At 35.7% G+C, this 18,562-nt stretch overlaps 2 protein-coding genes across 3 annotated transcripts; one reads left to right on the plus strand and one right to left on the minus strand.

Annotated features, from left to right (window-relative positions):
- The first annotated feature begins 1,889 nt into the window (after positions 1-1,889).
- On the plus strand, positions 1,890-5,151 carry LOC141596990 (protein DETOXIFICATION 41). The gene is made up of 8 exons (XM_074417276.1): positions 1,890-2,311; positions 3,285-3,829; positions 3,925-4,011; positions 4,090-4,146; positions 4,230-4,468; positions 4,547-4,665; positions 4,740-4,826; positions 4,926-5,151. Exons 1-8 carry the CDS (start codon positions 1,985-1,987, stop codon positions 4,998-5,000), a joined length of 1,536 nt encoding a protein of 511 aa, XP_074273377.1. The 5' UTR covers positions 1,890-1,984; the 3' UTR covers positions 5,001-5,151.
- A 122-nt stretch (positions 5,152-5,273) lies between these two features.
- On the minus strand, positions 5,274-18,558 carry LOC141596978 (beta-amylase-like). 2 transcript variants are annotated; one of them, XM_074417262.1, is made up of 8 exons: positions 18,378-18,558; positions 13,676-13,756; positions 13,166-13,564; positions 12,516-12,944; positions 12,190-12,399; positions 12,044-12,107; positions 5,996-6,171; positions 5,274-5,696 (listed from the first exon to the last, which is right to left on the minus strand). In XM_074417262.1, the coding sequence occupies exons 1-8, from the start codon at positions 18,426-18,428 to the stop codon at positions 5,484-5,486; spliced, it is 1,623 nt and encodes a 540-aa protein (XP_074273363.1). In that variant the 5' UTR covers positions 18,429-18,558; the 3' UTR covers positions 5,274-5,483. The 2 variants fall into 2 exon arrangements, with proteins under 2 accessions (XP_074273363.1, XP_074273368.1); XM_074417267.1 differs by lacking the exon at positions 18,378-18,558 and adding an exon at positions 17,099-17,292.
- Positions 18,559-18,562: the final 4 nt, after the last annotated feature.

Consider the following 18,562-nt stretch of genomic DNA (forward strand, 5'->3'; position numbering starts at 1 on the left):
TCAAATCGTCAACAATTTTATTTTGCTTTTTTTTTAAAAAAATAAGGATAGTGATAGGGCGTCACCCGGTGACACTAAATTTCGGCGCCACCATCATTAAAGAAAAGAAAAATAGAAAAAATAAAATGTTAGTTTTCGTTTGGGTTAAGGGTAGGCATGTAATTTTATATCTATTCAATTACAATTGATGCAATACAATCAAAATAAAATTCTCAAGTAAACTAAGGGGTGTTTGGTTGGGAAGTTTGGATTGGAATGGAATGGATTCAAGGCATTCTAGTGTTTGGTTAGGGTATTTTGGAATGGAGTTAGAATATGGATTCTCATTCCACCTCAACCCCTTGGAATCTCATACCCACCTCTTTCCCATGGATTCAAACTCCATTCCTTCATGTTTATTTTTCTAATGAACCAAACATGTTTTGGAAGGTATGGAATTGGAACTCTATACTCCTATTGTTTCTCATTCCAATCCATTCCAATCCTAAGTAGTGAACCAAACGACCCCTAAATTTATCTATTGATTCAATTCATCCAGGATTACGTTTCTTCATCAACAAGCGTAAATATTCAATACGATCTTTCGACAAAGAAGACACTAAAATTATGAATGTTATTGCGTTTCGAACATTAGCCGATAGTAACCACCAAGTTTCCCATGAATCAAATACTACCCTAATTCTCTCCGATGTACATCGGTACATCAGTACATGAATCAAATACTACCCTAAACTACTTGTTTATGGATTGCTGGAAAACGGCAAAATGCATTCTTTCTCTACCGTACAAGCTAGTATTTGTTCGTTGGTGTTATTCCTCCTCAATACTTGGCAAAAATCATGGAAAATTCTACTGGATTATTTCTATTTATGATTCATTTGTTACAACTATAATAATTTATGCAATTTACAATTTCTATAATACCCTTTTGCTATTAGTTAGTTTAAAATTCAAATTTTAGGGGAGAAAATGAAAAAACCCATGTAGTTTACGATATTATCCCCAGTGATGCCCAATTTGAGTGTCATCCGGTGGCGCCATCAATACGGAGTACCTATTATAATTATCTCAACAAAATGGCAATAGCAACCTTATAAACATGTTATTTTTCTAATATGTACTCTTTTTAACGAAAAATCATAGTAACATTATAATATCACTAGCTTCATATGAAAAATATTTCACACACTACTCAATTCTCTTAATTAATTTTAATTTTCAATATTCTTTCATAAATATTTAAAGAAAAAAACGTGAAATATAATGAATTGTCAATATTTGTAAGTATAATATAACAAAATACAAATTTATAGGTAACAAATAATAAAATGTAAAACTCAATAATAATACCATACATGCATTGCGAGTCTATTCTAATTTAAGAACCAAGTGAAAAAGGGTTGCGCACACTACATGTACTATCTCCGTTATAAACAGGGGCCTTTGAGTTACTAAACAATCAATGAGTATTGCTTTAGACGGTCTAAAATAAGACGGACCAAATATCAATATTTTCTAATAGAATGTAACTATTTAATTACAAAATATTATAATTAAAATTGTCACTTTTTACCATGAGAATGATGGTAACATTTTGTCAGAAAATAGTAACATTTTATCGTAAAATAACTACATTTAGTCCGTCTTATTTCAGACGAGCTTCCCGTCGCCCATCTGAAATAAGAATTTGCGCTAAACAATATCTGTCGTTTTGTCGTACTACTGACCTACTGTTACCACCTACTTTAACAATTTAGGTTGATGGAAGCCATACTTGAAACTTTGAAAGTGATGAATGTTTGGTGTATTTATTAGATCAAGTGTTGAAAGTTAGTTGCTTTCTAAAATGTCAATGATCATATATAGTCAATATATACTTTGTCACTTCTATAACAAGAAAAAATCCATGTCGTGAAGCACTCCTAAAACAAAATTATTGTACCAATTACCAAACACTAGTTAGACTATCCAGTTAATTAGCTTAATGGCATTACCGTCGTCGTCGAGGGAGCAAGAGTATCAGTCATTATTACTAGGACTAGAATCTCATTCAAGGATACCAGACCTATCATCGGACGTGATCGAAGATTTCTTGTCACACAAGCCAGTCGCAGCTAGATGGTGGCCACGACTCGTTGCTTGGGAGTCAAGACTCTTGTGGCTCCTCTCAGGAGCTTCCATTGTTGTATCAGTCTTTACTTACATGCTTAGCTTTGTCACTCTGGCTTTTACTGGCCATTTAGGTGCCTTGGAGTTGGCTGGTGCTTCTATTGCTAGTGTTGGCATCCAAGGCCTTGCTTATGGTATTATGGTAATATTGTATTTCATTTGTTTACCTTTTTTATTCAGCCGTTTTTATATATTATGCCTTCATTCAATATAGCGATATTCTCTCGTGTATCCCTCAACTTTTTCATTTTCTAGAATGTACCCCCTCTTTTCTTGCAACTGCTCTGAAGTTGAATACGAACACTTTTTTTCAAATTGACTAAGAGGTCTTCCGTTTGAAAAATAATTCACCGACGTCTCAACTCGTAGTCGGGAATTATAGTTGGTCAAAGTTTATTCGTTAAAAAAGTTTGGGATATTCTCACTTGTACCCCTTAACTTTTTTGTTTTCTAAGGTGTACCCCTCGTTTTTTAAAAAAAAACTTTGACCGACAATAATTCTCTGCAGGAAACGGTAATTTTTTTTTTTCAAACCAATTATCTCGTAAAGGCCTTCAATCTGAAAAAAAAATCACCGCTTTTTGAACTCGTAGCCGGTAGTTATGGTTGATCAAAGTTTTTTTAATGAGTAAATTTTGACCGACCATAATTCCCGACTAGGAGTTGAGACGTCGATGATTTTTTTTTTCAAACTGAAGAGCTCGTGAAGACGATCAATTTGAAAAAAAAGTTTATCGTATTCTGAACTTGTAGCTAACAGTTATTGATGGTCAAAAGTTTTTTTTGCAAGAAACGAGGGGTACACTTTAGAAAGTGAAAAAGTTGAGGGGTACAAGTGAGAATATCCAAAAAAGTTTTGACCAGCCATAACTACCGGCTACGAGTTCAAAAGACAATGATTTTTTTTTTTCAAATTCAAGTCCTTGACGAAATAATTGGTTTGAAAAATAAAATTACCGTTTTCTGAACTCATAACGGATAATTATTGTCGTTCAAAGTTTTTTTTGAAAAACGAGGGTACACCTTAGAAAACGAAAAAGTTTAGGGGTATACGAGAGAATATCCCTTCAATATATGTCCACCGGATTCTTTTCATTTCTCGACAATGTGTGCAGTTGGGAATGGCGAGTGCAGTGCAGACAGTATGCGGGCAAGCATATGGCGCGAAGAAGTTCTCATCAATGGGGATCATACTACAAAGAGCAATTGTCCTTCATCTTGGAGCAGCCATAGCCTTAACTTTTTTATACTGCTACTCGGGTGTCATTTTAAAGGCAATAGGCCAATCTAAGAGCATTTCGGAGCAAGGCCATATATTTGCCCTTGGAATAGTCCCTCAATTATATGCCTTTGCTATAAGTTGTCCTATGCAAAGGTTCCTTCAGTCTCAAAACATTGTCAATCCTTTAGCATACATGTCGGTTGGAGTTTTCGCCTTACATACTCTCCTTACATGGCTAGTCGTCTATGTTTTCGACTATGGATTAATTGGAGCTGCTCTTACCTTGAGTTTTTCTTGGTGGATTTTCGTCATTTTGAATGCGCTTTATATTATATTTAGTCCTAGATGCAAAGACACTTGGACCGGGTTTTCTACCAGGGCTTTCTCCGGGATCTGGCCTTATTTTAAGCTCACACTTGCTTCAGCTGTCATGCTGTGGTATGTTCTGTCCCTATATGCTTGGTTTTTCTGTTGTCGAAGTTTGCTTATTTTGCTCCAGTTTTCCGTCTAAGTACTCTATGTAATTAATGCAGCTTGGAAATTTGGTACGTTCAAGGACTGGTGCTTATATCAGGGCTTTTGGCCAATCCTACAATCTCACTAGACTCCATTTCTATATGGTAAATCAATAAAAATGTCATTTCTATTGTGTTTACTAACGACTGTCAGCGAATGCTAACCGACATTTCAAATATCAGCATGAATTACTGGAACTGGGACATGCAGTTTATGTTGGGTTTAGCAGCAGCAGCAAGGTACTGTCTGAATTCAGGAATTACTAGTAATAATTCATGCCTTTTTAGTTGAAATGACGAGTAATTGACCGGGGTTGGTGCAGTGTGAGAGTGAGTAATGAGCTTGGAGCAGCTCATCCTACAGTGGCAAGGTTCTCGGTCATGGTGGTTAGCGGGACTAGTATCTTGATCAGCATAGTGCTCAGCGCGGTTATCCTCATCTTTAAAGTTGGGTTAAGCAAGGCTTTTACTTCTGACTCTGATGTCCTTGAAGCTGTATCTAATTTATTTCCTTTGCTCGCCATCTCAGTTCTCTTGAACGGGATTCAGCCTATCCTCTCAGGTAAACCTCCCACCTAGGACGGGACGTGATTGAACAAATCTACATTGTCTGTACTGGGAATGCTTTTTTTTTTTTCAGGGGTGGCTATAGGAAGTGGATGGCAAGCATTGGTGGCATACATTAATCTAGCTTCTTATTACATTATCGGTCTTCCAATTGGATGTGTACTCGGTTTCAAGACCAGCATGGGTGTTGCTGTAAGTATACTCACTCATTTTCTGTTCATTTTTTTCCTTGAAAAGAAGAACCTGATGAATGTTGGAAATTGCAGGGTATATGGTGGGGAATGATCATTGGTGTATTAATACAAACTGTGACTTTGATCATTCTGACAGCTCGGACGAACTGGAACACAGAGGTAAACTAACAAACCTCAACATCCCTGTGTTTAAGTTAAACTGAACTCCATTTCGTGTATAATTGTTTGCGACATCAACCCTTTTCGACAATTTTACAGGTTCAGAAAGCAATAGACCGCCTAAAGAAATCAGCAAATGAAGAGACAGCTCTGAATCTGGCGGGTGCTATATAAATGGAGCAAGTTCTGCCCTTTTCGATAAAACTTAAACACCCTTAGTTTATTTTGTTTAAGAGCTTCAGACAGATTAAACCAGGTGTTTACATGAAGACAAGGGATTAATTACTGTATTGTGTGCGAAATCGTTTATTATTTCCAGTTCTGTTCAGTGACGGTTTCTTAAACAAATTTCTAGTCGTCTTAGAATCGCTAATTTTGCACTCTGCTGGCAGAAAATGATCGCGATTAAATTACAGTAACTAAAAAATACACAAAAAGATATGTAAATGAAGCAAACCTAGAACATATGACAATATTATTGCTCTGCCAATTTCAATAGTACATCATAATACTGGGTAATTTCCGAGATACATAAGAAAGTGAACCAAAACCGAGTGATAGGGATGGTTCATTTATTTTAAATTACACTCCGCAACTCATTAAAACATTTTGCTTAAGCATAATGAATCCGAATATTTATTTGCAAAGGCTCAAGTTTCATTTGAACTTGAATAGGCAAGAACCCAAGTTCGATAACTTGGCAGATAAACCAGCAAAAAGACCATCAACATTCATATCAGTTGCTTGGTCCCACTGAAAGGGCTGTGTTGGTGCTGATGCTTCCAGAAGAATTTCAACTGGTAGCTTTGGCATTGACTGCTCCAATGGCCCTAAGTAGTTTCCATATGTCTCCGGGTTTTCACTGGGCTCCTGAAACCGACACAGGATTTGGAATAAAGACTCAATTTATCAACTTGTCATGACTGTAACATGGAAATCTAAGTTAGTTCGACACTTCACTTTAGACTGAATGTACTTGTTTCAAAACCTAATCCTGTTTGACATACCGACACAGACATGCAGCTGAGTCTGAGGAACTTAACTTTGGGAAGAATAGCCTAATTTACGTCTTGTTTCGACACTTCACATTGTTTCTGACTCAGCAGTCAGTAACTTTGGCCAAAATGTTCACAAGATCCATTTTCTAGATATAAGAGTAGGGAGCTTACTTGGTTAGCATGCATTTTCTTGACAAACTTCTTGAAGATTTTGAAATTTTGAGTTTCCAGCAGATCGTCTGAGAGTCGAAGATATGTGAAGCCATACATCTTGAGTTTGGGTGCACCATTTGGGTTAATACCGTTTGGACGAGCATTTAGTAGGATTTGGTTGTAGGCTGTACTGTCATACTGTAATACCCCGGAAAAAAAAAATATATTATTTTATTTAATGACTAAAATGACATATTTTTATATTGTCCGCTAATGCAGAATTATAGTTAATATCGAAAAGACGTTTGTATAAGAGATCGGAACCAAAACTTATTACTTTGGCCTTGGAGGCCACGTGTATATGACTTGATAATTTTACCATGACAAAGATTATGCATGAGTACGTGGCCTTTAGATGTTCATTCCTTAATAGTTAAGGAGATGACTCTTATAAACTAGCTAGGTAAAAGTTGCCATAATAGCTAAGTTTTCATGGCTATAAATATGCATGTTGTGTGTAAAAGTTATGATAAACAAGAAGATTATAAAATCATCCCTCTCTAATACGTACACAAGTGAGAAGTGTTTTATAGTATTTCGTATAGATACAAGTCATATAACTATTACTTTGTATAAGGTATGATTTCGGAACCCTTCGTCGATATAAATAATTGTTTATATTTTAAATAAGATAGTAGAAATAACATGTTATATTAATTTTATTGTTAAATTCATCTTATGATTGTTATACTGCCCACATGTTATATTATTTACCGTCTTATAAAGTTATGACTGTGATAATGGTACTATCGTTATAATGTACTATTGGCCAATTATAGCATTCGGGATACGATTATTGGATTGAGACGACATTATTTTGTCCTATGTACATGGAAGGAGGGGGAGGGGGAAGTATGACCCCATATGAACGATGAGAGGAGGGGGAAGTATGACCCCATATGAACGATGAGGGGAGGGGGAAGCATGACCCCATATGAATGATAATTATGTTATCCGGCAATGGTCGAGATGGGTCTCAGACCCGGATTTCTTATACTATGTACATAAAGGTGGACTTAGGCCGGAGGAGTTTCGGCTCCGTAATGTCTCTCTATTCAGTAATAGTAAACCGGTATAAAAGTGAAGTGAGTTATTGTATTCTGAAATGACAGGTTGTTCATGTCTATTTAATAATTATTCGAATGTGTTCATGTGATCTATTTTATAGTACTTGTGCGACCAGGAAGAAGTAAAATATTAAAATGAAAGAAGGTAGGGCCGGTGGAGGTGACCGAGTCATACTCGGCTGTGGTTGGGCGATTAGTTACTTTTCATTCTTTTTCGGTACAAGTGTCGGGAATGACAAGTGTGAGGAATTTCGAGATAGGATCAATGGCCTAATAGGATGAATATGTAATGAGTAATTAGTTTTAGCTTTAAAAAGTGTTTTTAAATTTATTTTATTGTATAAGCCTTGTATTCTCCGAAGGGGGAATACGGCGGTGACGCCTTGTACTTCTTCATTTGCTATCTTTTGTTAATAAAAAGAGCCATTTTGAGCTGCCTGCTTGCTTTTCGGGGCGTTACAGATTGGTATCAGAGCAACCCTGCAACCGCGTGTTGAGCCTTCGGCCATACGTCTAGTGGGGGAAGAGATTTTTTTGGGTCTAGTATAAAACTCGTAACAAATTGATTAACATAAAAACCGACTAATAGAGAGTGGGGTAGATATAAAGTGTCTCGGATTACTTGTTTAAGTGATTTTAATTTGCTTACAAATATGTACATTATTGCTCTAATGATGTATACCTTGAGGGTTTCAATTATTTTTCTTTCTAATCTCTACATTGCATCGATGTAGTTCTAGTTTCATAGATTATAGTATACTTTCAAGTTTCGGAACATTTTGCTTTTTATGATTTCTACTCCTTACTTTGTACTTTTTAGAATTTGGGTTTATTTACATAATTTCGAAATTTTGATACTCAAACAGTTTCACATATTATGAAAATTTTTAACTAGTTTAAGTTAGTATTTGGTGTATATATTTTCAAAATTTTATGTTATAAAAAAAAAATTATTACTTTTACTAAGAATTGGAAAATAAAATTTTCAATTTTTGTTTCCTTTTCTTTTTTGCGATTATTGGGATGCTATGACTTGTTATTGGAGATATCTAATAACCAGTTTAGAGTCTATTAACGCATGATTTGAGTTTGTATTTGAATTGATTTACTCGAATTCTTGTTCGCGGCATGAATTCTTGTTTTCCATTATATAAGACATACACTTTTTACTTATTTGATAATTGTGATAATAAAAAAAAGGCTTTTGTCAAAACGAATTCTTCTAACTCTCTTGAGTTTTGAAAAACGAATAAACTTTTCAATTTTCTATTACAAGTTTCGGGACGAAACTTATTTTAAGGAGGGTAGAATGTAATACCCCGGAAAAAAAAAATATATTATTTTATTTAATGACTAAAATGACATATTTTTATATTGTCCGCTAATGCAGAATTATAGTTAATATCGAAAAGACGTTTGTATAAGAGATCGGAACCAAAACTTATTACTTTGGCCTTGGAGGCCACGTGTATATGACTTGATAATTTTACCATGACAAAGATTATGCATGAGTACGTGGCCTTTAGATGTTCATTCCTTAATAGTTAAGGAGATGACTCTTATAAACTAGCTAGGTAAAAGTTGCCATAATAGCTAAGTTTTCATGGCTATAAATATGCATGTTGTGTGTAAAAGTTATGATAAACAAGAAGATTATAAAATCATCCCTCTCTAATACGTACACAAGTGAGAAGTGTTTTATAGTATTTCGTATAGATACAAGTCATATAACTATTACTTTGTATAAGGTATGATTTCGGAACCCTTCGTCGATATAAATAATTGTTTATATTTTAAATAAGATAGTAGAAATAACATGTTATATTAATTTTATTGTTAAATTCATCTTATGATTGTTATACTGCCCACATGTTATATTATTTACCGTCTTATAAAGTTATGACTGTGATAATGGTACTATCGTTATAATGTACTATTGGCCAATTATAGCATTCGGGATACGATTATTGGATTGAGACGACATTATTTTGTCCTATGTACATGGAAGGAGGGGGAGGGGGAAGTATGACCCCATATGAACGATGAGAGGAGGGGGAAGTATGACCCCATATGAACGATGAGGGGAGGGGGAAGCATGACCCCATATGAATGATAATTATGTTATCCGGCAATGGTCGAGATGGGTCTCAGACCCGGATTTCTTATACTATGTACATAAAGGTGGACTTAGGCCGGAGGAGTTTCGGCTCCGTAATGTCTCTCTATTCAGTAATAGTAAACCGGTATAAAAGTGAAGTGAGTTATTGTATTCTGAAATGACAGGTTGTTCATGTCTATTTAATAATTATTCGAATGTGTTCATGTGATCTATTTTATAGTACTTGTGCGACCAGGAAGAAGTAAAATATTAAAATGAAAGAAGGTAGGGCCGGTGGAGGTGACCGGAGTCATACTCAGCCTGTGGTTGGCTGATTCCGTTACTTTCATTCTTTTTCAGGTACAAGTGTCGGGGAATGACAAGTGTGAGGAATTTCAGATAGGATCAATGGCCTAATAGGATGAATATGTAACAGAGTAATTAGTTTTAGCTTTAAAAAGTGTTTTTAAATTTATTTTATTGTATAAGCCTTGTATTCTCCGAAGGGGGAATACGGCGGTGACGCCCTTGTACTTCCGCTGCTATCTTTTGTTAATAAAAAGAGCCATTTTGAGCTGCCTGCTTGCTTTTCGGGGCGTTACAGATTGGTATCAGAGCAACCCTGCAACCGCGTGTTGAGCCTTCGGCCATACGTCTAGTGGGGGAAGAGATTTTTTTGGGTCTAGTATAAAACTCGTAACAAATTGATTAACATAAAAACCGACTAATAGAGAGTGGGGTAGATATAAAGTGTCTCGGATTACTTGTTTAAGTGATTTTAATTTGCTTACAAATATGTACATTATTGCTCTAATGATGTATACCTTGAGGGTTTCAATTATTTTTCTTTCTAATCTCTACATTGCATCGATGTAGTTCTAGTTTCATAGATTATAGTATACTTTCAAGTTTCGGAACATTTTGCTTTTTATGATTTCTACTCCTTACTTTGTACTTTTTAGAATTTGGGTTTATTTACATAATTTCGAAATTTTGATACTCAAACAGTTTCACATATTATGAAAATTTTTAACTAGTTTAAGTTAGTATTTGGTGTATATATTTTCAAAATTTTATGTTATAAAAAAAAAATTATTACTTTTACTAAGAATTGGAAAATAAAATTTTCAATTTTTGTTTCCTTTTCTTTTTTGCGATTATTGGGATGCTATGACTTGTTATTGGAGATATCTAATAACCAGTTTAGAGTCTATTAACGCATGATTTGAGTTTGTATTTGAATTGATTTACTCGAATTCTTGTTCGCGGCATGAATTCTTGTTTTCCATTATATAAGACATACACTTTTTACTTATTTGATAATTGTGATAATAAAAAAAAGGCTTTTGTCAAAACGAATTCTTCTAACTCTCTTGAGTTTTGAAAAACGAATAAACTTTTCAATTTTCTATTACAAGTTTCGGGGATGAAACTTATTTTAAGGAGGGTAGAATGTAATACCCCGGAAAAAAAAAATATATTATTTTATTTAATGACTAAAATGACATATTTTTATATTGTCCGCTAATGCAGAATTATAGTTAATATCGAAAAGACGTTTGTATAAGAGATCGGAACCAAAACTTATTACTTTGGCCTTGGAGGCCACGTGTATATGACTTGATAATTTTACCATGACAAAGATTATGCATGAGTACGTGGCCTTTAGATGTTCATTCCTTAATAGTTAAGGAGATGACTCTTATAAACTAGCTAGGTAAAAGTTGCCATAATAGCTAAGTTTTCATGGCTATAAATATGCATGTTGTGTGTAAAAGTTATGATAAACAAGAAGATTATAAAATCATCCCTCTCTAATACGTACACAAGTGAGAAGTGTTTTATAGTATTTCGTATAGATACAAGTCATATAACTATTACTTTGTATAAGGTATGATTTCGGAACCCTTCGTCGATATAAATAATTGTTTATATTTTAAATAAGATAGTAGAAATAACATGTTATATTAATTTTATTGTTAAATTCATCTTATGATTGTTATACTGCCCACATGTTATATTATTTACCGTCTTATAAAGTTATGACTGTGATAATGGTACTATCGTTATAATGTACTATTGGCCAATTATAGCATTCGGGATACGATTATTGGATTGAGACGACATTATTTTGTCCTATGTACATGGAAGGAGGGGGAGGGGGAAGTATGACCCCATATGAACGATGAGAGGAGGGGGAAGTATGACCCCATATGAACGATGAGGGGAGGGGGAAGCATGACCCCATATGAATGATAATTATGTTATCCCAAATGGTCGAGATGGGTCTCGGACTTATTTCTTATACTATGTACATAAAGGTGGACTTAGGCCGGAGGAGTTTCGGCTCCGTAATGTCTCTCTATTCAGTAATAGTAAACCGGTATAAAAGTGAAGTGAGTTATTGTATTCTGAAATGACAGGTTGTTCATGTCTATTTAATAATTATTCGAATGTGTTCATGTGAACTATTTTATAGTACTTGTGCGACCAGGAAGAAGTAAAATATTAAAATGAAAGAAGGTAGGGCCGGTGGAGGTGACCGGAGTCATACTCAGCCTGTGGTTGGCTGATTCCGTTACTTTCATTCTTTTTCGCATGTCAAGTGTCGGGAATGACAAGTGTGAGGAATTTCAGATAGGATCAATGGCCTAATAGGATGAATATGTAACAGAGTAATTAGTTTTAGCTTTAAAAAGTGTTTTTAAATTTATTTTATTGTATAAGCCTTGTATTCTCCGAAGGGGGAATACGGCGGTGACGCCCTTGTACTTCCGCTGCTATCTTTTGTTAATAAAAAGAGCCATTTTGAGCTGCCTGCTTGCTTTTCGGGGCGTTACACATACCTTCCAAGTGCATTTTCACCGGCCACGTCTATACTTTCTTTCCATGCATCACTTAAGACCTGCATAAAATCATTTATGATCGGCTAGTTTCTTACTTTCTTTACTTTATTATCGAGTTTTTTTATTGATCAATAGATGTACCTGGCGAACAAGTGCTTGTGGACCGCTGTATGCATAAGACGGTTGTTCAGAGTCCCTCATCTCAAGACAAGTGAAATTAAGAATGGCATGGTGTCTGGAAAGCATTCTTGCAATTGGTCTATATCCGTCTCTATGGTACAAGTTGTAGTACCCTGCTGTTAGCTCGGCTGCATGACAGTGATAGTTGAACCACCAGTGAATCCCAGACACCTTCACAATTTCATGCAAACATATATAAGTTTCAAACACAAGGGTAAGGATGGTGTCGGTGGTGGTCAACATATTTATGTAATAATCAAGTATGCAGAAAAGTATTGGATACTAACTTTAGCGGCTAACTTGAGGGTAAAACCGCAGAAAGCTTTGTTGGCTTCTTCCAAGATCTTATCACCATGGTACAACAACTTGGTAGAATACCAAGTCAAAAAGAACTGTCCTCTTTCAGTTGTATAAGTCCCATTCCTTCTAAAAAACCCGGTTTGTTCAGGTGTATTATTGTATTCACCAGCATCATGTGGCACATCCCATTCATGATGCCCTTTTTTTGCTGCTGCCTTCTTGAAATCTTCTTTCATATACTTATCATAGCACTGGAATTCTCCGATACCAGGAAAAACCCATCCTTGACTCTCAGGATAAGACGGGTATCTTAGCTCTCCTGCAGGACCACAACCGACTTCAATGTCGACTATCAGTCCACTTTCCAGGAAATCTGACATAGCATTTCTGAAGCTCTTCATGAAATCACTGTACATCTGTCAAGTATAAAATTATTTTCAGTGTCAAGTCGTATAACTGGTTTTTTTCAGTATATACGTAACTGTCTGTTTCCTAACAACATATGGTTAAGGGATGAGATGAGCAACCAGCACATTCCTAATAAAAGCGAATAACTCGAGAGAAAATAATAAAATCGATTACATGTGGATCGGGTACAATAGGCCCTAGGAGGGAATCATCTCAACCAAAATCTAACCTGAATGGCAGTTCGGCCATGAAAGAGGGGATGAGTATCGACACCAAGAGAAAGGTACTCAGGATTGCGAGTACCCCTCCGATTAGTGTAGAAGATATCAGGGTTGCATTTTCCGATATCAAGAACCCATTGAGGAAGTGGGATAGTGACAACATCCCCAACATTTCCTCCACATTGATGGAATGACATAATGGCCTGGACTTTAAGGTCACATTCCTGAACAACTTTGAACAATTGTCTATAAGCATTCCAATCATACTCTTTAGGACCTTTGCCTTCTATGATTCCCCACCATACATCAACCATTACTCCGTCAACACCGGTTTTTTTCAGTTTCTCAAGGTCAGCCCTTGTGCCATCCTCATCTTTGAATGAGTTGTTAGGTGAAACTATTCCCAACTGTTGTAACCAAACAAATGAAAAACAAAAATATAAGTATTGCAGGATTATAGAGTATAGACCATACAGTGTATGATATGATAGAATCAATGATGAAGACGTCCTACACACCGGGAGCATCACGTAAACAGGAACATAGTTCAGGATCACTTTGTTGCTTCCTTTGATGACAGGAGCTTCATCAACTGTAGCCTACATGGTTCATTTTAAGCAAAAGTAAGCAAATGACCGGCACACATACAGTTATTTTGACGTATTATAGTCAAAACATAATAATAATTGATGGGCGATATATCGCACCACGACCGAAATCAACATATCGATTGAAGCGCCAAAGATATCCAAAGCAAGTCAACACCTTGGACAGCCTAGCCGACGCAGCCTGTCGGCCTGTCCCTTGGGTCTCGGCCAGGCAACTAGCCAGCCGGGACACACATCCAAGACCCCTCGGCATGGAGTCAACAGGGCCCGCCGGCCTGCCATGGGTCCCTCGGCCGAGGGTAGAAAAGTCTTTCCACCTGCTCTGCCACTTGGCCACTACGTGACAAAAGGTGAAAGTCTATAAATATTCCTCAACCCTCATTGAGGAAAGGATCCGCAAATAATCAATTAAACATACTAATCTGGTATAAACTCTCTTATCTCTCTACAATATACTTTGTGTACCAAGTAACACACAACTTAATCCCTTTAAGTTTACTGACTTGAGCGTCGGAGTGAGTTCGCTTTCGGTAATGCTGCCGAGCCCTCAGTTTGTTCATTGTTTCAGGAGAGGCCGAAAGGAAGAGTCAAGCAAAGTCATCATTCTACAAGCTTACGTGGTAACAAATCTGCTCTGAAACTACACCCGGAACAATAATAATAATAATAATAATAATAATAATAATAAGGCGAATTTAACAAAATTAACCCAACCTTTAACTATTCTTCTCAAAATAACCCAACCTTTCTTCTTAAACAATAATAACCCCACCTTTATACATGTATTCCAAAAATGACATAAAAGCCATCGAAGAGAATCGCCGGCGTCAATGTAAAATGCAGTCCACCGAACAATACATATACACGACACATAAGGAAAATATATAAAAAAAAACAATTACAGTACATGTAAATAAATCAAAGATGAGCTTGGAAAGCTATACTCCATTGTCTCCATCTGTTCATTTCTACCTCTGACCAAGCTATACTCCATTATCAATAAATTTGAGAAAAGTAATTCATCCTCCATTACGAAGCTTTCAAGGTAGATTTTTCATTTGCATGTATCAATTTTACTCATTTTGAGATGTAAGAATTCGTTTTTATTGTTCATTTATGCTTAAAATAATTGCGATGCAACTGCAGGTATACTGAAGTTAAGAATGGATTAGAGAGGCTTGGATGTACTATGAAATTTTTTTGGTCATTGGATGTTTAGAATGAAGCGTTGTATTTTATTTCTTGTTATTAATAGAAATGAAAAAAAAAATGTCAGGTGCTCATAAAACGATTCTGACCGGAGTCTATTGGTTATTTTTGGAATACATGTATAAAGGTGGGGTTATTATTGTTTAAGATGAAAGGTTGGATTATTTTGAGAAGAATAGTTAAAGGTTGGGTTATTTTCGTTAAATTCGCCTAATAATAATAATAATAAAAAGAAAGAAAAAGAAAAAGAAAAAAGACTATCGAACAACAACATTATCCAAGCATCTCGAATCTCGATCAAAGGCTCCCGCAAAGGGTTATGCTCATTCATGGATATGATTTACTCAATCATGGACATGAATGACCATTATACCCTTGTCATTTTTACACCCTTGCTCCCATTTTGTATCATTCTCTCAAATTGCAATCCAACTCCATCAATTTTTCATCCCCATTGCCGCCTCCCTTCCCTCGCCGACCACGTGCACGGTGCACCAACCATCTGAACCGAGCACCTACAACTGACACCCCTCTCACAGCACCGCACCGAACCACACATCTCAGACGATGACCCGTCCTGAATGTCACCATTCACACAAGGACCCGACTAGTGGAGTTTTTTCCCCATTTCAATGGTGGATCACGATCAAATTGAGAATTTGCATCAGATTGATCATGATCATATTTTGGTCTATTTGTCTGACATCTGACGAGGTCTCTTTTCTAATTTACTGCCAGAGCAGGTAACGAAGTTCAATGGAGAATGTTTGGCCAAGCTTAAAAAGTGCTTTTGCAATTGAAAAAGTAGTAGCTTGGCCAAATATGGTAAGTTAGAGGGTTTTAAAAGTGCTTTTGAAAATTCAAAAACTGATTATTCACCCCCAAAAGGAGAAGTAGATAATTACTACTTCTACTTCTACTTTTCACATAAAGAACCAAATAAGCAAACAAAAGTTGTATTAAAGTAGTTAGGTCAAACATATAAATTTTGTGAGAAACCACTTTTACAAAAGTATGGCCAAACAACAAAAACTTTTCCAAAAAGTAACTTATGAATAAACCCTTTTAAAAAGGAAAAATCATTTTCCATAATCAAGGTCAAACAGCACATTAGTTGTCAAGCACCTCTATAATGCAAACCGTTGGGAAGGCATCCAACCTCTAAGACTCGGATTCCGACCATGAATTTTTTATTAACAATTATTTTTACAAACCCTAATTTTATTAGTCTAAATTAATTTTATTTCCCAAATTTGATATAACATCGTTACTAAAGTAATTAACTTAGAATATTATTACTTGATCGACATAAGAACTAGCGTCCATAGTTGATTAATTGACGGATTTGATTAATTTTTGTGAGGAAGAAAATTAGAGAGGGTTTGTTTTTTTGGGAAAGGGGTAAGGTATGGAAAATAAATGGTAAAAAGTCCGTGAAAGAGTAAAATGCGTCCATGAATGAGCAACTACGCCCGCAAATTGTAGAGTAAGGGTCGGATATACACAATTTTACTCTTTTGCTTGGAACATAAATAGGTTGTTTTCAAATGATCCCGAGAAAATTGTGTTTAGTAGGGATGGATGGGTAGTCAAATATTCGAGTAGGCCCAGCCCGCCCGGACCCAACCCATCCCTTGGGTCGTTTGTTACCCGTCCTGACCCGACCCATAAAAAACAAGGGTTGGGCCCAAGTTGAGTAAAACTCACCCAGACCCTCCCCTCGACTCTACCCGGGCAGTTAATAGACTAAATTATTCGAGATCTAAGTCACAACTCGAATTTTTTGGTTAAATGGAGTTATTTGACAAATTAATTTGCATTTTGAAGTCGGATTCAAATTATTTAGGGTCAATGGATTCACGTAATAACTTGTATTTTTTTTCAAACTTTTATGTAAAACCGCTAAACTCTTCAGCGGCTTCACCACTGACTCACAAACAGAGCTTATGTAAAAATTTCTAACCATTGCTCTTCCAAATTTTAAGCTTTCTAACTTGGCGTTCCTCCTCAAAAATGTATTATAAATACAATACAAACAAAACCATTCTTACATTGTTCCTCCCCAAATTGAAAAAAAAAAAAAAAACAAAAAAAAAACAAAATCGAAAAAATTAAAAAACTCACAAGCTTTTCCATCTTCATTAATGAAAACGAGTGTTGATTTTGCAAATTGAGAAGGTGTTTTGTAGAATTTTTAGGCCTAATTAAAAAACCCAGATTTGTTGTTGCTTATTTTTGTAGTTGGTGGTGATGGGTTTTGGTGTTTAATTATAAATGTAGAAGAGCATGTTTTGCAAACCAAGAAAGAGTAAAACCGTTGGGAAGAAAGCCTTTTCCTTCTCTTAAAAGTTGAGCCACTTTTTCCCCTCAAAAAAAAGTTGAGGCACTTTTGAAAAACACAAAAATTTTAGAGAGACAGCCTCTCAATAGCGTTATTGAGAGACCTCTCACATGATGGGGTGAGGGACCCACCGAATTTATTCTTTCTCTATTATGTCTCTCACTAAATTAGTGGGAGACGGTCTCTCATGAGACCTACTGTTTGAAAAATTACAAAGACTAAAAGCGTTGTAGTTTTAGCGGTTTCACTTAAAAACAGGAAAAAAAATAAAAAATTAAATTGATGACGTGAACTCATTGGCCCTAAATGGTTTGAATCCGACTCCAAAACGCAAATTAATTTGTCAACCATTTATCCAAAAAATTCTCACAACTCACAACGGCAAAGGTTATCAGTTATACTAAGGCCCTGTTCTTTTGATCTTAAAGGTTAACTTCAGATCCTATAAGTTGATTGATTCAATTGACCCATAAGTTCGATTCGAGATCCTATAAGTTGATTCGATTCGATTCGATCGTATAAATTGATTCGATTCAAATCAGATTAGATCAATTTCTATCCAAAAGAACAGGAACTAAATCATTTGAGTATTTTATTAGTATAATAATAGCACAATTTCATTAGTATAATAGCACAATTTTTGTTTAATCAAGAAGTATACATTAACTCCTGAAATGTACATACATTAGCAGATTATTATATATTTATAGCACTTAAATCATACTTGTATTTTTTTGTTGCAACGGAACACTTATACAATAATACTCTAATTCCTAGGTATAACAAAAACATAAAATCTCATTGAAGACGGCACATATCCGTCTCTCAGGAGTGACGATACTATTTCCTCTCACAAATGACCCAAATAGAGGAGAGAGGGAAACACATGGGGGTGCCCCCACCTTGTCCCCCCTATCCGTTTTGTGAGTGGCATTACCCGTCACTTGCTCCGACCCGTCTTCAGCAAGACTAACGGTAACAAAAAATATTACCCCGTATTTGTATGGGATAGTAATAGGAGGTAACCGGGTTACATTAAAAGATCAAAGAAGCAAAAATCACCTGATACGCGAAGCTCGACATAGTAGCAATGATTGATCGAGTAATTGACATGAACAGTATAGTGTAACTTATTACTGTATTACTGAATACAGTACAGTTTCTTAATACTCCTTTAGTTCGCCTGATTTCCCCTTGATGATGCTACACCAATTTATAGTGCTAAATTTCATTTCAAGCACGTGCAT

The sequence above is a fragment of the Silene latifolia genome, chromosome 1 (assembly GCF_048544455.1).
Source record: "Silene latifolia isolate original U9 population chromosome 1, ASM4854445v1, whole genome shotgun sequence".
Lineage (NCBI taxonomy): Eukaryota > Viridiplantae > Streptophyta > Magnoliopsida > Caryophyllales > Caryophyllaceae > Silene > Silene latifolia.